We start from the raw sequence: 26,110 nt of genomic DNA on the forward strand, positions 1-26,110 counted from the left end.
ACTACATTACAATATGAATGGTCTGAACGAGATGCAATACTAACAAAACCTCTACATATTCCAGAGGGAAACAAAAAAACAGTAATCACCCGGGGGCCAGATAAGTGAGCTGTAATAATTCTTCCCTGACCCCTCTCAACAAGGCGATCGAGCAAGCTCCAGGAGTATGTTTGTCTACCGGCTAAGAACATTTATAAAGCAATACATTACATTAAATTATATTTAAGAGTAAGAGAGGCTAAAAAAGCATCATAGGAGAGACATGGCAAATACTGGTGTGTGTTTGCTATGGCCCAGGCCTAAAGCCGGAAGTGGGCTGGTGTATGTCTGTGTGTACTGTACGTGTGTGTGTGTTAACTAAATGCTACGACATCCACAGTAGACACAGGGGTATCTATCGGACTCCGGGAGGTCTGCTGGTGACAGTGGGGCTTCCTCCGCTATCACGTCAGGCCTAACAACGCCCCGTAGCTGTGGTAAAATCCTGTGTAACCCACTGCCTCTCGTGGTCAATTGCTTAATTATTAGTCTGGGGCCTGTCTCGTTCGCAGTTGTTTCGCCGGTCTAGAGCGGAAGCGCGATGTCGTATCGCATAATCTTGTTGTTGTAACAGTTGTTGTAATGTTTTTACTGTAGGCTGCACATGGTGAAGTTTCGAGTAGATAACATTCGCGATGGCATCACCAGGCATAACACAGACGAAAATTGTAAAAGAAGATGCGAGGAGAACTACTGGTTAAGGAAAAATAAAGCAAGCGGAAATAGGAGACGGGCTCTACAGGCTCGAGCCGGAAGAAGGGGCGGGCTTAAGGCAGTGAAGTAAATAGACACCAGGCTCTTCTCCCCGAGGAGAGACTGGTGACGCGAGGCTACTTAATTATACAACGGTTAGTTCTGGTTCTTGATTCTGATTGGCTGGAAGCCGTGTTAAAATACTTTGTAACACACACCTGGGACCGCATATCATTCCATTTTCAGTATTAATGTGCCTCCCATTTGATCCAATGCATTGTAGGCCTATTATTGTGTTTTTTCAAAACAACTGAACATTCCATCCAATGCATCTGTTGCTTGGCAACCTTTTTGTTAGAGGAACAATTTTGCTCGGCGGAATTGAGGGAATGATGCTTCGTTTTGAATAAATGTTCATATTTTATATTGCTGTGTGTTTATTTTCCACTAATAGCTGTAGTAACCGTATAAAAGCAATAAACCACGAGAGGCCTCATTGCTGAAACTGAACAAGGAACACAGTCTATCTAAGCCTGTTGCTGCCCTGCCATGGCCGAAAATGGTAAATGCAATCTATCTGCCTCTTGTGGTAGCAACATAGAACTGCAGGTCAACAACAGGACAGAGGCACCCAGGGAGGGAGCCAGGGAGGGACGACTACCGGACATTTGCTATCCTAGGTGTGCTGGCTTACAGCCATGCACAATTATAGTTCCTAACAAATGTTCTTTCAATCATACTTCTATATCAATCATGTTATGATTTTAACTAAATATGAATTATACCTTTATTTAATGTAAACTATTTAATCAATAGATATTATGAACTGTATTTATTATGTATAATTTATTAACTGTATAACTAACTTTGATGGCAGCTACATCAAGTTGGAACAGTTTGGCAACAAGAGAAGAGTGTATGTTCGACGGAGGGAGGGGGAGATATATAAAAATGAGTGTCTGGTGCCAACAGTCCAACACGGAGGGGGTAGTATTATTGTGTGGGGTGCCATTTCAGCCTCAGGAACAGGTAACTTAGTAAAAATTGATGGCATCATGGATAAGAAAGTATACCACGACATTCTGGTGAGGCATGGAGTACCATCTGGGAGTCGTCTTATTGGGCCTAGATTTATTTTCCAAGAGGAAAATGACCCTAAACATTCTTCTAACTATTTCCAGAACTACCTGCGACGGAAGGAATCTTCTGGAACATTGACAGAAGCCCCTCAAGTCCGGACCTCAACCCCATTGAGCAAATGTGGGGCGAGTTGGAAAATAAACTGGACAGATCTATTGTACATTCAAAGGAAAGCCTTTGGCTTGAGTTACAGAAGGCATGGAATAACATTGGTGTTGATGTTCTCAGGAAATATATTGACATTATGCCAAAGAGATGTGCTGCTGTAATTGCTGCAAAAGGTGGACATACCAAATATTAAAGTTAAAAGTGGATAAAAACAGTAGGACTCACTTCATCTGATATTTGTTGTGCTCAGAGCAACCATCTGCATGTTTCATCAACATTATGGAATGAAATCATGTTTTGGAGGCAATAAAGGTCAATATTTTCAGATCTGTGAGGTGTTCTAATAATTTTGGCCACCACTGTATATATATATATATATATATAGTAAAATAAAAAGGCCTATTAACACATAACTATTTACAAACAACATTACTACCTGCTGACTCAATCAAGAAGATGTCCAAATAACCCACTGTGTCTTGGTCTACTTATTCACCACCTAAAGGGAAGTGCAAAACAGCAAGTCATGACTTTTATCCAGAAACAGAAGTTGAACCAATTGCAGCACAATAGCTAACGTTACAGGAATCATCAGTGTAACTGCTTTAGCCACTGACCGCTACCATTATTGTTATGGAACCTGCTGCTAGTTGTTGTGAGCCCATAACTGGCTATCCCGTTCTTATTGTGCTGGATTAGCATTGGAAGCATTGGAAATGATGTGTCCAGGCGACAAGACCTATCTTAATTTATGACATTATTTCATGTCATTTCAATTTACAACTATTTCAGTGGCATGACTAGCTTCCATCCTACCAGTCCTGAACAGAAACAAGCCAGCCACGCACATAAGCCAGGCTGGACCTGGCCTGGTTTTAACCATACTTTGAGGCCTCTGTTAAAGAAGTTGACATTGGCTGATTGACTTTTAAGTCAGTATTCCATAAGTTTGCCCCCTGAGAAGGCAGACTGGCATACGTTTCCCCTTCCCTTGGTGTAGCACACAGCAATTAGGCTCAGCCTACAGGTGTAGCTAAACTAAAAATCAGTGATGAAGTTGTCAATCAAAATCAGTTATACATGTATCAATAATGTTCAGCGCTCCATCAGGTGCCCAGTGATATTGGCTGCTCTAAATTATCTTTGCCAGCAGGTGTCAGTAGCGTACAGAGCAATGAGGCTTTGCGTAGTGAATCTTTTAGGTGCCTGAAACGCTCGGTGTTTCAGAAAGCCTCGTTTCGCCATACCTTCGGTCTCATAAGTAACATCACTAGGAAACAGGACGGGCGTGATGGCTTACCTTCCCTACTTCTCTACCGAGACCTGGACTTTAATAGCAATTGCTATTTTTCTCCTCATCCTGTGAGTAGACAGTTTTTATGTAAGCCCGACTGTTATCTCTGGAACTCTGAGTGAAAATACCTTAGTAATTGCCAAAGTTTGAGTGGCTGTTCCTGTAAGTAGAGAAGAAAACAGCCAATATCGTTAATATCATTCTATTGACAAAGTTCATACGGTCGATTTTGATAAAATAGCCTAAAATGTCGAATAGCCTGATGGTAGCCTCAAAGAGACCGCCACCACCACAGAAGAAGACTACCTCGGAAAAATACATTCACTCGGACAAAACGCGTCTAAATAAGTTATTTAATGGTAGCGCCGAGGTTTCAAAACCCAGCATTTGTTTAAAGAGAACCTGCCGAGTTGAGTGTGAACTCGTGTAAACATTCCACAAAGCAAACTAATCAGCTCATAAAACTGCACAGGTAGGCCTATACCTGCTACGTCCCAGATTAGTTTGAGCTGAACCTGAACCAGAAATTAGGACGAAATAGTAGTCTCTGTTCGCCATTCCTCTAACAAACATGAACCTGGTTCTTTTGGATCAAGAATTGCGCAACGAACATTACGTAACATAACACCATGGATCAGACCCGTTTCCAGAATGAAATGCCAGGGGGGGCATTCAATATGTTAGGGGGGGCACACACAAATTGTTTAGGTGCTTTTAAGCCCGTTTTAAGTCGTTTTTCAGCCAGATTTAGAGGGATATCTAATTTCTCATTGTTATTCTAAGTTCTCACCGACACCTACCTCTGTGTGTTTTTGACATAGATACTATCTATCTATCTGTCTGTCTGTCTGTCTGTCTGTCTGTCTGTCTGTCTGTCTGTCTGTCTGTCTGTCTGTCTGTCTACCTTACCATTACCATATCTTTGGAATGTCTCCTCACTGCTCAGAATTCATCAAAACTGTCAAAATAAGTTGATTGCTGTTATATGGAGAATATTCAAAAACATTTTTGTTAAACCTTTTTAAATAAAAATAACACTAAACCTATCAAGTCCATCATAAGTGATTCAAAGTACTGTACATGCAAAAGGGCATCCCTGTTGTGCAAACAAATAAACAAGTTTTCCTCAAAAGAAAATTGCAGCTTATGAAACTAGCATCTTCAGCCTTATTTGACGAGTCACTTAACCAGCCAACTCTCCTCTCCAGATAGGTGGGGTGACCTGAGAACCTAAACCCTGGGTGGATAATTGTCTTGGTAAAGTTAAAACACGTTAAAAACGATTGTTATTACTCAAATGTTTTTATCAAGACAACTAAGCCCTGGCGTCTGGTGGGTCCTAGACCAAGTCAGGACTAGCGAAGCAAGCGCTTCAGGGATGCGCTTTCAAAGCATGCCCTGATGGGAGGTTTCACAGCACCAGAAGGGCGCTGAGCAGTGGCATTTTTATATGCAAAAAACATACAGAAACAACCAAGCTTTTAGGGACACACTAAATAAACTACAGAGCCATTATATGACAACAATGGCCAAGCACCACGAAGAGGAATGACAGAACGATAAAATACACCCCCTTAGGGCACAGCACTCAATAGCCTACGCCCCTACTTCACTAATCAGTGTTTAGGCTACTACTAGCCTACTAGGCCTTAGCCCACCGCTCCAGGAAGCAAAGTTAACGCTCTCGATTAACGCCGATTAAATCTAGGCAAAGCAAAACGCACAGCCATAACAACTGGTAATTAATCACAAAAGACCTACCTTATATCGTAACCCAAACTCGTTTAATCCACTTCATTTTGTAATCGATTTTCAACAAATAGCCTACTCAAGATCTCCGTTTTCAATGTTCATTGATGCTGCCAGTAGCTATATAGCTAAAGTGGGTAACGTGATTGACCAATAGGTGATGTGAATGACGGGACAGTCAAGTTGTTGCATCATTTTACCTGGCCTACAATATTAAGTGAATAACGAGCTAGTAAGACCGGTCAACGGACGTAACGTGGACCGTATTTTCATGAGGACTGTAGGGGGCAACGGAGCACTACCAAAATGCTAATCAAGGATGAAAATGAAGCGATATGGCAGAATACAAGACGCATTTAAGACAGACAGTCTGAAAGTCGATTTTCGTGCCTTCTTTCACTGAAAGAAAGCGCACAAATCAAGTTTTATTTGTATGGGTAGCCTAAGCCAAGGAGCAATCACCACTACTTCTGAATCTTCTGACATCCACTAATAATTCATCCCATGTATGCAAGTTTTTGCACTAGTATGTCGTTAACATTACCAAAAATAACCGCGCGGCACGGAATGAATGATCTGCCCTACTCTGCCTGGGATTGGCTAATATGGTGCCTTCCTTGGTTGAGATTGGTCAGGTTTTAGTGGTCAGTTCGATTGGTTCAAGTATATCAGGGTAAGCCAATCAGATGCAGAATAGCCCGGGGTCATTCCGTCATCACAGAGATTACGTCTTTCGCGTTTCGTTCAGGGCGGGCCCAGCTGATTCAGTGGGCGGGCCTGGCCCCCAAATGCCCACCCTTGGAGACGGGACTGCCATGGATGTAGAGGCACTCACATAAAAACGATTAGGCCTAAAGCGTGTCGCTTTGCGCTTTTTGCACCTGGCAACTATATTCAGAAGGGATTGTGAAGGGATGTAGAGGGGTCTACGTCCCCCCCAGGGTTGCCAGATTGGTGTGATGTTTTCCAGCCCAGAATGAGTGCTCAAAATCCGCCCAATGTGATAAAAAAAAACGCCCAAATATTATAGTATATCATATATAGCAGTGCATGCTAAGAAAAATTAGCAGTTGAAATACCGAAAATAATAATAACTTGTGGTAAACTGCAACACACGCCTACACATATGTCACACACACAGCCTACGACAGAGAAAGTTGCGAAATCCCATCAAATAGTGAATGAAATGATAATGCAGGCAACAAATTATAATAACACATGAGAAGCATGGCTATATCATGAATAGAGTCTATGCTGCGGTCATAGACAAGAGAGCAACTCAAGATAACAAGATGACAAGCTAGATAACAAGCTTTAGTGGTGACAAGAAACCGCAGAATGAGACAAGTGGAGGCTACACAACTTCCAATGGTAGGCCTATATAACCACCTGTATAACCACCCATGAATAGCCTGCCTGCTCGCCTACAATAACCGAGTCAGGAGTGTGATACTCAGGCAGGCAAGCAGGCAGAGACACAAGTAGGCTAATGCATCACTCAATGATGCGACATCCAGAAACACCTGCCGTATAGTAGGCTATTAAGTAAAAATGTCTTACCGTCACGCCGAACAGGCCAGGAGTCCATTCCAACTTCTAACGTAACTTGTCAATGTAAAACTATGTACATGTGGTGAACTTGCTAATTAGCAAGTATTAATAGATGGTTGAGTCAAAGCTCCCCAACAACTGTCGGGGAGGGTGGAACGTTGCAGCCGTCAAACCGCTCCGTTAGACCGAGCGCACGTCCATGCGAGCAGAAAGCAGCGGTTATCCCATGCGATTTCTGGCATCATCTTTAGCGTCACTTGGGAAAAATTTCTCTCCACATGAGCATTTGATATGGGCAGAGTGAGCAATATGAATGCGCCAAGTGCCACATCCTGAAAGCACAGATTTCCTCCGGCATCTTTAAAGGCCTCTACCTCCAGCCAAAAGGCATCGATGCGGTGATCATAACAGAAACCTGCTGATCCCACATGCCCAAATTGGCATCTTTAGGTTTCTTCGGGGGTAGCTAGCTAGATTTGACTCCGAGCTCGACCTCGACCTCCTTGACCGTGTGAATCAAATGCATTGAAAAGGGAGAGCTCCCTCGCCCCTATTGGACAGGTGCACATCTCCCACCCTATTAACATCATTGGATAAAATTGAAACGTCTGTCCCGCCAGTTTTAAAATATATATTTATTTTTTTTAAACGCCCGCCCAATGCTTTTTTTTTCAGCCCAACCGCCCAATGCTATTTTTTCCGGCCAAACGTGATCAAAAAAAGTTGAGGAAAGGGCCTTAAGCCCGGGCTTAAAAAAGAAAAAGAAAAAAAGAAAAAAAATAGGAATTGCACTATTGTTTGCGTCAAGTGACAAATTTCAGCATGACACACGCAAGGACGCAACGTGGCCTTGCGTTGCTTGCGCTTATGTAGTTTGCGTCGACTATGAATCCACCCTTAAAGCTCTCTCCTGTGAACTGTCACCATAGCAGCCACAGCGCAGCAGCACAACTCTACAGCACCAAAGCACAGAACACAGAATTTGCTGACTCACTCACCATGCATTTCCGAACAAATCGTCACACAGCGAAAACTATAAGTCACACAGCCTAGATACTTGCATTGTATGAATCAGTACAGTTGTGTGAACATTGTGATATACAATATGTGTATGAGCTGTTAAAACTGTAGGGATAGCAACAAGTTAGAAAAATAGTAAAAATGCAAAATTAGCAGCTCAGTTAGAGTGCGTTGCCATACGTTTCAATGGGGAGCACAGTTGCCGAACAAATCGTCATACAGCGGAAACAAAGTCACACAGCTTAGATACTTACATTGTACGAATCAGCACAGTTGTGTGAACATTGTGATATATAATATGTGTATGAGCTGTTAAAACTGTAGTCATAGCGACAAATTAGAAAAAGGGTAAAAATGCAAAATTAACAGCTCAAAAGTTAAGAGTGCGGTGCCATACGTTTCAATGGGGAGCGCAGTTGCCGAACAAATCGTCATACAGCGAAAACTGTAAGTCACACAGCTTAGATACATTGTACAAATCAGCACAGTTGTGTGAACATTTTGATATATGTGTGTAGGAGTTCCAGCAGTTTACAAAATGTGTGAATATTTTCAAAGCAACTGCTGCCGCCACTCTAAAAACATAAAGTAACATTCCAAAAGCAGTTTCAAGCAGTTTCAATGGGACAAAAAATAGTTTTAAAAGTTAGATTTCTAAAAAACTATATAAAATAAATATCCGGATCCGTTAAAGAGCTAAACATCATGAACATTTCAAAGTTTGAATGAAGTTTCTAACACAAAGTATGAGGAAGAAGAAGAAGGAAACAAAAACTGGGGAGAGAAAGAAAGAAAGAAAGAAAGAAAGAAAGAAAGAAAGAAAGAAAGAAAGAAAGAAAGAAAGAAAGAAAGAAAGAAAGTGGGAATAAACATACATTCACACATCCACAACACTCAGGCACACACCGGAACACTCAGGCATTGTTATAGAGTCTGGTGGCCCATGGCACAGGTTGATGTCAGGTTAGCTGTAGGCTGCACTTTGACAAGGAGCACCCACTTCCGCATTGGTTACAACAGATAGATACAGTAGGTAGATGGATGGATGGATGGTAAAGACACCGATTAACACATAAGTTGTCCACACATTAAAGATTTAGTATAACCAAGATATTAACAGTAGAGTTGATTTATAGATTTAAGTAGAAATATTGTATTCAAAGGTGTATGTTCCCTTACCCCCCGGTAGGTATGGCTATGCACCTTACGGATTCTTCAATAAAATTGGCATCCATGGACCAAAGCCTTTACCCTTCATTGGGACATTTTTGGAGTACCGAAAGGTGAGTCTCGCTATGAGTACTTTGATTCTTGTACACTGCTTCTTGTTTACTGCAGCCACGATCTCTACCACCACATCCCAACCCTCACAAACACACACAGATTCTACATTCACCAAATAATTGGCTGCAAACCTAATTCCCCCTATTGGGAAATTAAAGATTTCAATTTTTCAAACTATCTTAACTCTCAAACACACACAATCTCTACCACCACCATCCCAACTCTCACAAACACTAGGGATGCACCGATATGAGAATTGTGGCCGATACCGATAACGGATGTTTACATTACTGTTATGGCTGATAAAAGATAATTACCGATGTTGATATAGTCTGTATAAAAACAAGTTTCTATGATAATCAAATGTTATACATACTGAAAAACACATGTAAACATTGTCTTCTCTTTTTCAAAACATTTGGAAAAGCACACACACAACAGCAACTAGACAGAAATAATTATCTGCTGTTCACATCGGCCCTGTTTTGCACATCGGACCGATACCGATATATTAAAAAATGACTAACATCGGCCAATACCGATATGATCGCCAATATATCGTGCATCCCTAACAAACACCACCCTAACTCTCACAAACACACACTTTATAATTGATGGCTTGTGTCAGTTTTAGGACCAGATGGCAGTTTGATTTGATTTCCAGCTCTTTTGTTTCTAGGGTATCCATGTGTTTGATACTGAGTGTTACCAGAAGTATGGCAGTGTATGGGGGTACGTGGTACACACACACACGCACACATAGGGAACCTGCATGTACACACATGTACTATAGAACCTGTACTGTGCGTATGCACAGACACGTGTACTGTAGAATTACAGCTTGCCACAAGTGGTTCTTGTGTTTATGCCACTCATTACTCCTGTAATGCTTTTATGAGAGACCTTGCATGCCCTCCTGATAAGAGTGTTACCGTGACGTTGGTTGTCAGGCACACACACACACATACTGTAGAACCTGCATGTACACACATGTACTGTAGAACCTGTATGTACTGTATACACAGATACATGTACTGTAGAATTACAGCTGTGTTGTCACATGTGGTTCTTGTGTTCATGTTACTCATTACTCCTGTAATGCTTTTATGAGAAACCGTGCATCTTCTCCTGATAAGAGTGTGACCGTGACGTTGGTTGTCAGGCTCTACGATGGCAGACAGCCAGTCCTGGGTGTCATGGACACGTCGATGATCAAAGCCATCCTGGTGAAAGAGTGCTACTCAATCTTCACCAACAGAAGGGTAAGCAGAATACTTAGAAACAAAGAATAAACTAGGATTATATTCTAAACTATCTTGAAACTTTCATTATTGGATGGTCACATGACTGTGCGTGCGTGTGTGTTAGGACTTTGGGATGAACGGGCAGCTGTACGATGCAGTGTCAATTGTCGCGGACGATGAATGGAAGAGGATTCGCAGTGTTCTGTCCCCATCCTTTACCAGTGGACGACTCAAAGAGGTGCACACACACACACACATACATACACCTCACACACACACACACACACACAGAGACACAAACACTAGACACATACCGTACACACAGAGACACACACTACGCATCAGTTGGGAGTAACTGATTACAAAGTAACGGATTACTGTAATCAGATTACTTTTTCCAGTAACCTGGAATGTAAGGGATTACATTTGAATTTTCAGTAATCAGATTACAGTTACTGACCCAACAAATATCATATCAAATATTATGAGGGTCGAGATGTGCCAAGAGTGCTGGTATAGGATCAGATTTACTTGTCTGTTATGATCTACAATAAGTCAACACTGATCGTAGATCAGCATTTCTATGATTTGGATAAGGAATGATCTGGTTTTAGTAAGTAGCTCAAAAGTAAACAAATCCGATTACTTTTCAGAGAGAGTAATCAGTAAGGATCTAATTACAAGTTAGCGAATGTAATCAGTAACATTACTTGATTACTTTTAACACACACACACACAAATACACACACCTACTCACTACACATACAAACACAGACAGTCACACAAACACATTACATACATACTACACACACAAACACATCCGACATACCCAGTGCGTGCTCCTCCAGCAGTAGTATTACTGTTGCTCCGCTGCAGTACTATTACTGTTGTCCTCCTGTAGTAGTATTGCTGTTGTTCTTTTGAGACAGATGTTCAGAATAATGAAGGGTCATTCCACCAACCTGGTGAAGAGTCTGGAGAAGAAAGCTGACGCTGGAGAGGTCATCGAATTTAAAGAGTGAGTACTGGCCTACAATGACATGTTAAAGAGTGAGTACTGGCCTACGCTGACAGGTTAAAGAGTTAGTATGGCTTACAATGACAGGTTAAAGAGTGAGTATGGGCCTACGATGACAGGTTAAAGAGTTAGTGTGGGCCTTCGATGACAGGTTAAAGAGTGAATACTGGCCTACGATTACAGGTTAAAGAGTGAATACTGGCCTACGATGACAGGTTACAGAGTGAATGTGCTGACAGATTATTCTGAATGGCGTGCGAGTTGTTGACGGGGGGGGGGGGGGGGAGGACTATTTATATTCCCAGACGATTTGTCGGGTGGGGGAGGGGTCTTAAATTCGAGACCTTTGGTCGTGAGGGGGGGTTTGTTCGCTCTCTATGCTTTATGAAAGACAGCATGATGTAAAATGCTGGTATCTTCAACCTCCCTGCACTGCCACTCTTTTTGGACATGGACATCTTTTCCTTCATTCGTACAAATCTGTCACTGATGTTTTTTTTCCACTTGTTAGGCAAGTCATTCACATCAGCATTAAGTACCTCAGCGATTTCCCTCCATGAATTAAAAGACACGTTTCTTTTTTTATAGTCCTTTGAGCTTGCATCGTACAGGTGCCAGTAATTGCGAACTTGCTCTGCTAGCATCTCATCAAATTGATCATATTTGACGGGCTTGCTTGTTTGCAAGAAAACGGATGTGACATGTATGACCGGATGTCCCGCCCCCGTTCACTGAAGTCCAACCAAACCTCCGCGGGCTCTGCGTAGCTTGTCACGTTTTTCTAGATGTGCGCGACGCGTTTCTGCGGCTTCCCTGTAACCTGCGAACGCCGCAGACGGCCTCCGTGTCTGTGCGTTGTCCATTTACGCAGAAGTGTAAAACACCCTTTAAGAGTACCCTGTATGAAATGCTTAGCTGCGGCCAACGTGGGGAGCCCATGACCCAGATTGAGAGTCTCATGCCCTACCGACTGAGCTAGCCAGACAGCCAGCATTGGGAGGAAAAAAGGTCCATCCATATTGGTAACTCTAAAATTATTTTTAGGAAGAAATACAAACTCTGTGGTACATTTTGGAAAGATGAGCTGTCTAAGATCACTTTAAAAGATGGTGTCAATCCTTGTTTTTCACATTTAGCAGGAAGTCAGTGGACCAGTTCTTTTTTGCTAATGGAGATGTAGGTCTTAGTATGAAATCCTTTGGATGTGAGGATTTTGCCATGACTTCTCCTCAAAGGCTTTTGATGTGACGCTAGTTATAGTTTTGGTGCAACTGCTCTCCAGTGTATAGCTGTGATAGTTCTCCAGAGTGTTGGTGTTATAGTTACAGTACCAAGGTTTTGGATGAAATAGTTCTTCAGGGTTTTTGGCATGATAGTTCTTTTGGTGTGATTGCTCCCCAGGGTTTTTGGGCCTTACAGTATGGACGTTGTAACCAGCACTGCGTTTAGTGTGGACATCGACTCAATCAACCACCCCGACGATCCTTTTGTCACCAACATCAAGAAAATGGTCAAATTTAACTTCTTAAACCCTCTCCTGATCCTGATTAGTAAGTGGTGCCAAGATATCTTTCAGACATGTTACAGGGTAACATTATCTGTATAAAATATCCCTAACCGTTACCCTAGGTATAAAACAACACATTCTCTCTCCCTCCCTCCTTCCTTCTCCGCAGTACTGTTCCCATTTCTGGGACCGGTCTTGGACAAGTTTGATGTCTCTTTCATGCCTGCTGGTGTCATGGACTTCTTCTACAATTTCCTGAAGAAGATTAAAGCAGAGCGGAGCAAGAATGTGCATAACGTAAGCCTCCCCCACAACACATAAAAATACACAGATGTGCAGATTCAAACAGTTGATAGACTAAAGCTATTCAAGTAGTTATTGCTTTGTGAGTATTCAGTTGGTGGGATGGAGCTGTTTGTTTTTGCAGAGTCGTGTGGACTTCATGCAACTCATGGTGGACTCTCAGATCCCTGACAACACCACAGGGGAACACAAGTCACAGAAAGGTAAGGAGGGGTGGGGATAGGGAGGAGGGAGAGGAAGGACATTTGAGTTTGTTATATTATGTTGAAGTCCAGTTATATTATGTTGAAGTCCAGTTGTGTTTTTGATGGGAAGGGGGGGTGCAGTCGATGTTTATAAAACAGGTTATGATTGAGATACTGTAACTCTGTAGTGGCCAGGACATTTTCTCTGAAAAGGTCAGGTTGTGGTTTTGTTTCTCCGAGGCTGTCAGGTTGTGGTAGAGTTGGTCTCTGAAGTAGTCAGGTTGTGGTAGAGTTGGTCTCTGAAGTAGTCAGGTTGTGGTAGAGTTGATTCTCTGAAGTAGTCCGGTTGTGGTAGAGTTGGTTCTCTGAAGTAGTCAGGTTGTAGTAGAGTTGGTTCTTTGAAGTAGTCAGGTCGTGGTAGAGTTGGTTCTCTGATGTAGTCAGGTTGTGGCAGAGGTGGTTCTCTGAAGTAGTCCGGTTGTAGTTGAATGATGTTCTGTGATTGTGTTGTAGGACTGACGGACCATGAGATCCTGTCACAGGCCATGATCTTCATCTTTGCTGGTTATGAGACAAGCAGCAGCACCCTGTGCTTCCTGGCCTACAACCTAGCAACCAACCCTGACGTCCAGGCCGCCTGCCAGGAGGAGATCGACCAGACCTTCCCTGACAAGGTGATCTCATTGGCTCCCGCTCCCCTGTGCAGATGGATTAGGGTTAGTACTAGGGGAGTTTACATGGTGGTGAGGGTTATACATGGTGGTGAGGGTTAGTAGTAGGGGAGTTTCAGTGTTTCCCACAGGTTTGAAATATACTTGTGGTGGTAGCTGATTCGGGGCGGGGTCTGAGGGTCCTCCCCCAGAAAAGTTGAGCATCAGACACTTCATTTCCTGCATTCTAGTGAAATCTTATGCATAATTTTATTGTGGAAATGTCTATATAAAGGAAAAGTGTAGCAGTGTTCATGCTTGCATTGTGTTGTGTTAAGGGTCAATAACAATGCCAGCGTGTACCACTAGTCAATGGTTTATTCTGCTTCACATTGCATTATGAAAAATGTTACATCAACATCAACTGTACCCACAAAATGTTCAAACAAGTTGGGCTATTCTACACAATACAAATGCAGAACAGTAAAATGATATTCATGCATATTCATGGGAACTCCTCTGGTGCTGCGCCATCAGTGGATATTCTCAGACATGCAGCACGTTCTCTCCTTTCAGTCTGTTTCTCATGTCACTTTTGACCTGAAAAACATCAAAATCAGGCACTTGGCTTTAAATTAACCATACAGAAATTAGATGCAAAATATCTTAAGTGCTGAAAGATAATTTAACTTACCCTGTTCATGGTTAGTCTTTCTAACTGCCATAGCCAGAAGAGAAAATTAGCTAATCATTTTGAGCCAGGTAGGACAACTTTATTGCATGTTGTGGACAAACACACGTGTGCTTCTTTACCTAACGTTGCCTAGCATACATGTCTACCAAGCTAGCTAGGTAATGCAGCATAGTTGCAGCTTGCTTTCATATAATTTAAGCTACTACCAGTCAGAAAACAGTTGCAAGGAGAAAAGAAGTTACTTTACCTCATCCGTGCTACATCCATCAAAAACATTGACCATATCTTGATGAGCCATCCACAGAAAAGTATCCTCTCTCTCCGCGTTTCGAATGATCTCTTTAGAACGCAGGATTTTGAATGGGGGAGGTGTTGATGATTATTTTCTTAATATACTTGGATTAAGAATAAGAGCACGCGAGTGGTCGATTCAGCTGGTTAAAACAAAGACGAGAGCTTTATTCTTCAATACGTTTGCAAGCGGTCTCTCACAACAGGAAGTCAATTCAAGTCAGAGAGCCCCGTCCAAGAGAGGCGGAGCCCTTTTAAGGGGACAGTGTCGTGACATGAGGTTTGACCAGCTGCTCTGGCCGAACAGATGGCCGTGAGAACTAAGTTAGCTTCTCCTTTCCACAAACATTGTAAAACAATAAAACAGAGAAAACAGGAACCTAACAGGAACCTAAATAGAGTTAAGATAACAGAAAACCTATCTTGGCGTGAACACATGGGTGATGAGTTGAAATTCTTTAACAATTCCCCAATCTTGTGGGTAAAACATCCACAACAATAATAATATAAATGAAAGAATCAACCATGTGGAATCAAATTATAAAATATCATCATAAGCAAGGTAAAAAGATAACATGATACTAATGTAATACAGATTTCATATATTCATGAGTGGAAAAAAAAAAACCTCTTTCTTTTGAGAGGAAAAAAACTTAACTTCAAGTTTCAAAACAATTCAAAATCCTTATTTCCAATGGCACAGACTTGACTAAGTTCTTGAGTTGAATGAAGGTCTAATTCAACTTCTCCTTTGAACATTAATGCAGTAATGGGCATATCTGTAACAATATTCAAACACTTTCCAATACACTTAAGAACAATGCCAATAATAATAATAATCAAAATAATAATCATAAAAATGATACCTAGAGATCTGAGAATATTTCCAGAACTTGAAAAAGCATTATCGAAAATTCCCCAAGCATTAAACCCATGGACAGTCTTTAAGATCTGAATACCTTTCATGTTTGATTCATGGAACTCTGTTAATGTGGCATTTGGATCTGAGATGAACGAACAACATTCTGACCCTACAATCGCGCATGTTCCTAGCAAGAATTATATCTAAGGCAAATCTATTTTGTAGCACAACTTTCTTCATTTCATTCACCTCCTTAGCTAAGGCCGAAATTACTCTGTCCGATGCATTCAAGTGATCCGCCAAGACAGCGGAGAGAGTCATGAGTTCAGTTTGGGTGTTATACATGCCATAGTTAGGGAAAAATACACCAAAAATAAACTGAAAGGGCGATATAGCACGACGATGTCTATAATTGGATTGATGATGAATTACCTGCATTTCAGCGTGATCCACCTTCCTAATCATGGGAATTAAATGAGCAAGATAGCATCTTCCTACACTGTTGCTATTTAGGTTTGAATAAGCTGTATCGCCACAGACTAAAAATACACCTTTTGGAAGGCCTGTCGCTGAACCTGGATATAAGAATTCGTAGATAGGAGCAACGCAGGAGCTAGTGCCTAGATCATTAATTTGTGTCCTAATTTGTGTGTTGTATCTGAAAAGATCAATACAGGCTGTAACCTGTTGAAGAGGTACTACTTTGAATTGGTCGACTTGATTTTGATGTTCCATTTCTTGAGGATGCAATTTTGTTTGTGCTTTAATGATGCAATCGATAATTTGACATTTTAATCCAGAAATGGTAATTGAATTTCGCCAATTAACTGTAGTAGATACAGCTGTGCAAGCTAACCTAGTACTCGGTGCATGATTGTCTATTTGGACTAATATAACTTGAATATTGTGAACCAATCCCTGTCCAGCTATTTCAGAAAAGTGTGTAACCTTGAACAGAATAAGGCGGGAGAAATTAGAAGGTCTATGATTCTCATTAACCTCTAGTGTTAATTTGCTTAGAATAACCTCTTCAATCCCTGTATAGGAGTTACCTAGTCTATCTAATCCTACATGAAAATGACAAGCAGAGGATTGTCCAGGAGCAGAGAAAACATGAGTAGCTAAACCCTGCCAGTCATAGTGTGACCATTCTGCTTGGGTTAAAGGAATTGGATAGAATATGGGCGCAGCAGTACTAAGAGGTACATTTTGACAAATCCAACAGTTAGCGTAGTTCATTCTATGTGCAAAGTCTCTGACTATACTAATAGCTTCATTAGGATGCTTCTTTTCCTGTCCAATTGACTTAGCTGATTTGGTTAGGTGCATAGAGCAGTTAAACACAGTACCTTGAGGATAATCTGGAACAGATCTACAAATGTCAACTCCATAATTCTTTGTTCTTGATACTCGCATAACATCTTTAGTTAAAACACACCAATAAGGAGAGTCTTTCTCTACATTAACTTCAGTCACAGTTACAACAGTAGAACCTGGGAATCGTTTGTTACTTTCAAATCTCACATAAGCAGTATGCAGGATCTTCCATCCATCTTCGTCTATCGTATAGATCCAACAGTCAAGTGGAGTGCAACGCTCAACGGGACAAACGAATACTGGAGTGTGTTCTTGTCTTTTCCTTCGTTCAATGGTTTCAGTTTCAGGAGAGAACTGGTCCGAGTTCTCTTTCAAGGGGGGTGCGAGTAGGTGTGTGAGGGGGAGTGTGGTTGGATTATGATTGGGCGTTGCTGGGGCAGTGGTCAAAGTTGTCATCATGACAGCAATGAGGAAAAGATAGGGTGTGTTATCCTTGGTCTGATTCCTCAGATGAGGAGACCAGAGAGTGAGCTTTCGCCCTGGTGGTGACACCGGGTAATGCATCTTGGTTGTTGGAATCTTTTGGCCGGCTGGCCTCGTCTTGGTTTGGAACCAGCCTGCAGTGGGTGGCGTGTACCCAAGACGTCCTCTCAGCTACTTTGATGGCCGTCTGGGTTGTCAGCAAGATCTGGTACGGGCCCAGCCAACGAGCACTATTCCACGCCTTCCGTTTCAGGTCCCGGATCACCACCCATTGGCCTGGCTGGAGGTGATGCAAGAAACCCTCTCTGGCATCCGGGATGGTCGCCTTCACTCTGTTGAAGAGATCTTTTAGTATGTTGTTGAGTGCCAGACAATACTGTACCATGTCTTGTTCACAGGACATCAGAGTCAGCTTGTTCTGGGGAAAAGGTTTGTTAAACATTCTCATAGGTCTACCAGCAATGATTTCATATGGGGAGAGCCCCGTAGTTTGGTGGGGACGGCCCCTCATGAACATCAAAGCTAAAGGTAAAATTTTCATCCATGACAGATTTGTCTCTGCCATCAGTTTGGTGAGCTTAACCTTCAATGTCTGGTTAGCTCTTTCTACAATCCCGGCTGATGCAGCATGGTAACTGCAGTGCGTTCGGAGGTCAATTTGCAAACTCTTACAAATCTCATTAATCACATTATTCACAAAATGGCTTCCTCTATCAGAGGAAAGTTTCAAAGGCAATCCCCATCTGGGGATTATATCTCGGAGGAGACTCCTGGCCACAGCGATTGCTGAGGCATGCCTGCAAGGGAAAACTTCAGTCCACTTGGAAAAAACATCAGTTAAGACAAGGCAATATTTATACCCTTCGCATGGTGTAAGTTCAATAAAATCCATCATCACATGTTCCCACGGAGACTCTGGTCTCGGGTGAGCTGACATTTTCATTTTGATACCTTTCCCAATGTTGTTTTGCATACAGATGATGCATTTGGCACAACTCTGCTCTGCAAACACAGTGAACCCTGGCGCATACCAATACCTGTGCACATCATCCACAACTCCTAATTTTGAAATATGATCAGGACCATGCGCTAGTTTGAACGCATACTGGAAACAAGAACGAGGTAAGACTGGTTTGTTATTAGGTCCTAGCCATAACCTGCTTTCATCATTGAATGTGCATTTGGTTTTCCACTTCTTCTTCTCATCAGGAGGAGCAGATTCCTGTAGGTCGGCAATGTCGTTCAGAGACATGGGAGGAGAGACCTGTGAATCCACAGATGAGAGAGAGAGCATAGACAACACAGGAGCGCAAGAGGAGAGTGCCGCCGCTTTAGCAGCTGAGTCAGCAGCCGTATTACCTATGGACACAGGATCCGAGGTTCTAGCATGAGCTTTACATTTGCATACTGCTAAACTGGATGGCAACAACATTGCTTGCAATAAATGGTTAATCAAAGTATTATGAGCAATGGGTTTACCACTTGAGGTAAGGAACCCACGATTCCTCCATAGCATCGCAAAATCATGGACTGTGCTAAACGCATATGCACTGTCTGTGTGGATAGTAGCAGACTTACCCTTGGCTAAAATACATGCCCTGGTGAGCGCAAATAATTCAGCAGCCTGTGCAGAAAGATGGTTAGGAAGTCTGGCTGATTCCAGCACTGTATCAGCAGTGGTAACCGCATAGGCAACAACCGGCTCACCAGCTTGTGATCGCTGGGCAGAACCATCCACAAAGAGTTCAAAATCAGGGTTAGACAAAGGAACATCAGTGAGGTCAGGGCGTGGCTTACTGACTAAGTCAATAACAGCCACACAATCATGTGGATCTCCGTCATCTGGTGTTGGCAACAGTGTCGCTGGATTCAGGACAGTACATCTCTGGAGAGTAACATTAGACATGGTTAGTAACACATTCTGATAGTGTAACAGTCTCGCTGGATGCAGGTGTGAGGTCTTTGCCTGTAAAAGTAAAGCAGAGACAGCATGTGGAACATTCACGATTAGTGGTCGCATGGCTACCACGTCGACACATCCCAATACTGCTTCAGTGGCCGCCGCCACTGATCTAAGACATGGGATTAACCCTCTAACTACACTATCAAGCCTTTTAGAGTAGTATGCTACCGGTCTGTACCGGTCCCCATGCTTTTGGGTTAAAACGGCGGACATATAACCGTCCTTTTCATTTGTGAAAAGGTGGAAAGGCTTTTCATAGTCAGGGAGACCTAAACAAGGGGCTGTAGACAGCCTCTGTTTAAGGGCCGTTAGAGTCAGTCGTGCTTCGTCAGTCCAGGTGATTCGGTCAGAGGGAGAAAGGTTGCGTCCGTGGGCCAGATCGGACAAGGGTTGTGTGAGCTCAGCGAAATCCGGGACCCAGGCCCGGCAATAGTTTGCAGTTCCTAACAGAGACATCATTTGTTTTTTGGTTGTAGGCATGGGCAGAGCAAGGATAGCCTCCACACGGCTGCTACCTAAAGATTTTCCATTTTTAGAAATAACGTGACCTAGGTATGTAACCTGTTCACGCACCAGCTGGATTTTGTGTTTGGAAACCTTATGGCCATTCTCTGCTAAATAAAACAACAATGCGTTTGTGTCTTTGACACATGACTCCTTGTCTGAGCTAGCAACAAGCAAATCATCCATATACTGGACAATGATGCTATTCTGTGGTGGAATAAACCCTTCTAAGCTGCGCGCGAGCTCTGCATTGTAGATAGAAGGACTATCAACAAATCCTTGAGGCATAACATTCCACACATATGTTTTGTTCTTGAACTGGAAAGCAAACCAATGTCTGCTATCAGGGTGTACAGGTACAGAAAAAAATGCATTACTGAGATCAATAACACTAAAGAAAGTAGCTGATGAAGGAATGGAGGCAAGGAGGGTTACCGGATTAGGACAAAGAGGAGTCCTAGCAATGACAGCTTCATTAACACAACGCAAATCTTGAACAAAACGCCATTCTCCTGAGGCTTTGCGCACAGGGAGGATTGGAGAATTGACAGGAGAGCTGTCAACCTCAGAAATGGCTCCACGCTCTAACAAAGATGCATGTACCTCTGCAATACCTTCTATAGCCTCTAGAGGGAGCGGGTACTGAGCGCGCTTTGGTCGGAATGAACTTTTAGGGGTAACCACAACAGGATTCACGTTTCGAATTTTCCCTATATCAAATTTGTCCTTTGCCCATAATGAATTTGGAAGTCCTCTTAACACAGATAAATCTTGTGTGTCATCAGATTGTGTCTGGAAGAAACATGATCCTTGGATTCCCCTAGTGACTGGAATAGCCCAGGTGTAAGGAAATGCTCTTACCCCCGTCTTGGCGGAATACCTCATTTGATGAGGATTTCCGACCCAGTCCGTTATTGTCATTATGTCCATCAGCCACGCATCAGCATCCCTCCTATTAACAAACTCAGAAACAGCAAGAGACACATGAGGCACAGAATGACCATCATACAGCTGTTTCTGTGTACCGTTAAGGTCGACAGAAAGAACTGCATGATCCGGTCCAACATACAACACATTACACATCAATGTCTCATCCACTTGAGGCAACATCCAAGTGTCCTCAAACCCATGGTCTTGGCTTAAAAAAGATGTTGATGCGGTACAGAGCAAGTTATCATGAGGGCTGAGCGGAGCATCGTAGCTATAACATGTCCGTACTTTTGAAAACAACTTTTCCAAATGTTGTGATGTATGAGTGTTACAATCAACATACCAATTATAAGACCAATCGGTAGGCGCGTCGTTGTACATGGTTGTCACCTCCGGAGGTGTCATTGTTGATGATCAGAGTATGGTGACACCTTCTGAGGAGCAGGTCATCTGGAAACCTAGCTTACATAACAAGTCTCGCCCACAAAGATTCACTGGACAACATTCACTCAAAATGAACTGGTGTGTTAGCTGACAATCATCTACTTCCACTTTCAATGGAACAGTCACTCTTTCATTTTTCACAATGCCTGCAGCACCAACAGTTTTAGCCAGCTCCTCAGTCACTTGAGGACGCTGTGTCACGCTAGCAGTACTAATTACAGAAGAATGAGCACCTGTGTCAGCCAAAAAAAACAATCTTTCCCCATTAACAGTCATAGTTACAGTTGGATTATCAGATGGTTTGGTATGCAGATTAAGGTATTGATGAATATGAATGATTCTCTCCTCCTCACGTACACACTCACTTTCCCTAGCTTTCCCTACCTGTCCTACATCTAGTCAGAAACCATTTCCCTGCGGAGAACTGACAGAGACTCCCGGAGGGGGTGCAGATCCCCATTGGTTAGGAGAAGACCTTTGTACCCTAGCGTATTGTCTACATTCCCTCCAGAAATGCCCTTTTCGGCCACAGTGATTACAGCGCTCATTTGATTTGTAAAACCTGCTGGTTGGTTGTGAATTACCCTGATTCCCTCTATTCTCCCTTGATTGTTGACGCTGTCCATCTCTCTGCTGTGGCTCTGTGCGAGCATTGGTGTCGTAGTACCTAACCTGTGCAGCCTGCAGCTTCACGTCAGAGGCCTTCTTTTCAGAAGCCTCCCTTTGCTCCTTTAGTAGAGTGAAACGTTCGGCAAATCTGAACACACCCACGACCTGTTCTAGCGGTTGTGTCTCCCAGTTTACACACGAAGTCCTGACTTGGTCACTAAGGGCAGGGAGAACATTGTTCATTAATTGTTGTTTCAACACCGTTTTGTAGTCGTTGGCATGCTTATTCATGCCCGAGTGGAGAGAAAAGGTTTTCTCCAGGCGTTCATAAAAATCATCGAAAGATTCATTCAGCTTCTGTTTACAGGAGGAGATCAGGTCCCAGTTAGTTTGTGGAGGGAACCGGATCCTGATTCTCTGCAGCAGCTGTATCACCTGAGGTGCAAATAAAGGATCATCAAAAGTCAATTTATCATCAAAATTACCCCTTATATCAGCCCATTTGAGACGTAGCGCAAGCCTCATTACAGCCTCAAGTTCCTCAGAGTGCGGTCTGTACATCTGAACAGCAGCATTCACATCTCTCTCAAAACTATCAATGTCCTTAGCAGGATCAGGTAATGAGGACGCAAGCTCCCGCAGCTCATCACAACGGAAAGGTCTGTAGACATCAGAAAAAGGGCTCCATGTGGCGTGACCTGGTTGGCCCAGAGGTGGTTGAGGTACAGGATTAATGCATCTAATCATTGGCAATAGCATCTTGCCTAATGCAGAAGAGAGTTGTTGTTCCTGAACCTGACCAGTAGACCTAAGACTATAGTGCTGATGGCCCTCGACTGTTTCAAGAGCAGGGGGAGAAATATCAAGAGCAGGGGGAGGAGTAGTATCAGGGGGAGTCAATAAAGGAGGTGAGACTTTGGCTGAGGTGTCATCAGGAGTCATAGAGTCAGTCAATGAAGGGGTTGAGCCAGTAGAAAGGGAAGTTCCAGGGAAGGAAATAGCCAATTTAGACTGACTGTGAACATCACTAAAAGAAGTCCCTGCCGGAGTACTGCTATGAGAATAATAACCTGGGGGGGGTGACATCTGAACCAACCAAGGAGTTTGGGAGTGAGCTCCAAAAGGAGATCCAGCTAAAGATGAGGGAGAGGGGAGATGTGAAACCTGAGAGGGGACAGATGACGGACCAGCAATAGGGGTCGTAAACCGTAACAATGCAGGAGCAGGGGGGGTGTGTTGAACCATGGAGGTTGGCTGAAGTGTCGGGACTGGAAGAGGGGGGGGCAGCACAAGAGGGGGGGGCAGCACATGGGCTAGAGGAGGGACGATGCCCTGCTGAGCCTGAGGGCCTGGAATAGGGATGGCCGCATTTGGATCAGGATATAAACGACACGGTTCTAAAAGGTCGTCGTTGTCTGAAGGAGGAATTAATTTCTTAACATAAACAGCTTTAGCAGTGACAGAGTTCTTCCTAGCCTCCCTTTTGTTGCGGGCAGTTTCAGCTCTATCAATTGAGTCATTTGCAGCTGTCTCCCAGGCAAGAAAATGAGACCAGTTAATGGCATTCTCTGACTTCCTACCTAGCTTAGTTAATTGAAACTCCTTAAGCTGTCTCTTAACTGTCCCTAGCAACTTAACAGACAGTGTACCAGAGACAGGAGGAAAATCACTATTTTTAGCCCATAAAGTAATTTGCTCACACACACTCGGATCATACTTTAATGCCACTATCTTGGCAGCCCCCATTAAAGGTTCCCGTTTTGGTGTACTAGCAGTACTTCCCATTTTACAAATACAAACAAATGTCAAAATTACAGTAAAAAAAACCAATAACTGCTGTGTTGAGAGGGTTTTTTTTTTTTTTTTTTCTGTTACTTTTTTTTTTTTTTTTTTTCCAAAATGGCAGACTTCAGAAACCAAAATGGTGGATCCTCAAAATGTTTGAGGAAAAACAGGACCTCTCTCTTTTTTTTCATTTTTTTTTTTCACAAGCAGCAAAACAGGAAGTCAAACCACGTGCGCACAAAGTTAGCTAAGCACGTGGGCTAATCAACACGTGGAACCAACCACGTGGATGAACCAGCTAGCACAGGGAAGCTAAGCAATGAAACAAAAGGACAAAAAACCAAAGCTAACAGAAATACAAGATACGTAGCTTGGAGCAGAATTAAAAGAACAAAGGATGAGCACAAGAGTGCCGTAGAAATCCCAAAATAACCCCAACACTTAACACAAAACAAAGCCAGCACAACACCAAACACTGAAATGCACAACCAAACCGTAGCTAGCATGTACAGAAGGACAACACTAAACAAAGACCCAGAAAAACAGGATCAGAAACCCAAGACAAGACAAACACAATGAAACAAAACAAGGCCTACTCGACTCACTTAGCAAAAGCAAATCACCCGGGGTTTAAAAGTTCTCGAAGTGTAACAGCCACCTCCGTGTTATGCCCTTCACAACCGGAGTACAAAAAACAAAATAACGAGCCTTAAAACAACAAAAGCCCCGTCGAGTCGCAGCAACCTCCCGCAACGCGGATCCCAAAACCAAAAATTCAAAAGAGAAGGCTTTTCGAGAGTAATAACGCTGTGTAGTACTCCACTATTCAGTACTGAAAACGCTGTAAATGCGTCGCAAACAAAAACCTAACCCTGGTTAAGATATATAGGGCAGGGAGAACATTAGGCTTTTTAAGCGGGCATGCGGTCAACAACCGGCTTTAAGAACAACAACCAGGAAATACATGTACAACAACCGGTGCGAATAAAACTATGGTCAATGTCTCCATCTGAAAAACACAATCGTACCACTATGATTTAGATTCTCAACGTACCAGTCCTTTCAGCGAGCTGCAGAGGAGAAGGGCATCGAGAAAACAAGCCAGCAAACTACGCCAGCCGCTCGAAGTTTGATTCCCCAAGTCAAAACTTGTCGCGGATCCACGCTTCGCCTCCGGAGCACGCGAAAAAAACTCGTAGTTGTCCCAGAAACCGCAATTCGGTCTACAGACACGTCGCCATATTGTTGATGATTATTTTCTTAATATACTTGGATTAAGAATAAGAGCACGCGAGTGGTCGATTCAGCTGGTTAAAACAAAGACGAGAGCTTTATTCTTCAATACGTTTGCAAGCGGTCTCTCACAACAGGAAGTCAATTCAAGTCAGAGAGCCCCGTCCAAGAGAGGCGGAGCCCTTTTAAGGGGACAGTGTCGTGACATGAGGTTTGACCAGCTGCTCTGGCCGAACAGATGGCCGTGAGAACTAAGTTAGCTTCTCCTTTCCACAAACATTGTAAAACAATAAAACAGAGAAAACAGGAACCTAACAGGAACCTAAATAGAGTTAAGATAACAGAAAACCTATCTTGGCGTGAACACATGGGTGATGAGTTGAAATTCTTTAACAGAGGGGAAGCGCGAGAGGACATTCTGTCCACTATTACCACTAGACACGTTAATTGGTCGTAGGTGTCGAAGATTTATTTATTTATTTATTTATTAAAAGGATCCCCATTAGCTGTCACCTAGGTGACGAGCTAGTCTTCCTGGGGTCCAAACATGTAATAACGAAACATAACATACAACATTAACATAAATACATATACATTAACGGATTAGCCTACTTACATTACATTTACATTAGCAGATTATACATTATACGTTATTTAAAAAGTAGCATACAGTAGGTTAGACAGTTTCCATGAACATTACCGGACTATTGCTCAGCTGTTTAAGTAATGTTTTCTTAGATAGTACTTAAAAGATAACTTATTATTCGATTGACGTATATTAAGGGGGAAACTATTCCAATGATTGATGACATGATAAATGACTGTCTTCTTTAAAGCATTACATTTTGGCCATGGTAATATAATTTGGCCATCATCTGCTGATCTGGTGAAGTGGGAATGAACTTGACTGCATCTGATAATTTGTTTATGTAAGAAGTCAGGTTTGGTGGAGTAAACAGTGTTGCTAAAGAATGTGACTGTGTTTAAGGCAAGCCGTTTCTCTACCATTAACCATGAGAGTTTACAATGCATGCAGTTGGTGTTTGTTCTTTTGGGGCAATGTAAGACTAATCTGACGGCTCTGTTCTGGGCAATTTGTAATTTCTTGAGTAGACTTTTTGATGCAGATGACCATACAGGTGTGCAATAGTCCAGGTGGTTTAAGACTAAAGATTTAACTACCTGCTACACAATATGTGCAGGAACATAA

The 26,110-nt window shown here is 42.7% G+C and overlaps 1 protein-coding gene across 1 annotated transcript in view; it reads left to right on the forward strand.

The window, feature by feature from the left end:
* Positions 1–3,227: 3,227 nt before the first annotated feature.
* LOC311329865 (cytochrome P450 3A27-like) overlaps positions 3,228–26,110 on the forward strand; it is a 28,970-nt gene continuing 6,087 nt past the window's right edge. Inside the window, exons 1-10 of the mRNA XM_084461808.1 lie at positions 3,228–3,342; positions 8,784–8,877; positions 9,558–9,610; positions 10,041–10,140; positions 10,247–10,360; positions 11,052–11,140; positions 12,542–12,690; positions 12,817–12,944; positions 13,075–13,153; positions 13,649–13,809. Coding sequence (XP_084317934.1) covers positions 3,272–3,342; positions 8,784–8,877; positions 9,558–9,610; positions 10,041–10,140; positions 10,247–10,360; positions 11,052–11,140; positions 12,542–12,690; positions 12,817–12,944; positions 13,075–13,153; positions 13,649–13,809 — 1,038 coding nt within the window. The 5' untranslated portion in view covers positions 3,228–3,271. The remainder of the gene's footprint in view (positions 3,343–8,783; positions 8,878–9,557; positions 9,611–10,040; positions 10,141–10,246; positions 10,361–11,051; positions 11,141–12,541; positions 12,691–12,816; positions 12,945–13,074; positions 13,154–13,648; positions 13,810–26,110) is intronic.

The sequence above is a fragment of the Borostomias antarcticus genome, assembly GCF_949987555.1.
Source record: "Borostomias antarcticus genome assembly, chromosome: 3".
NCBI classification, from domain to species: Eukaryota; Metazoa; Chordata; class Actinopteri; order Stomiiformes; family Stomiidae; genus Borostomias; species Borostomias antarcticus.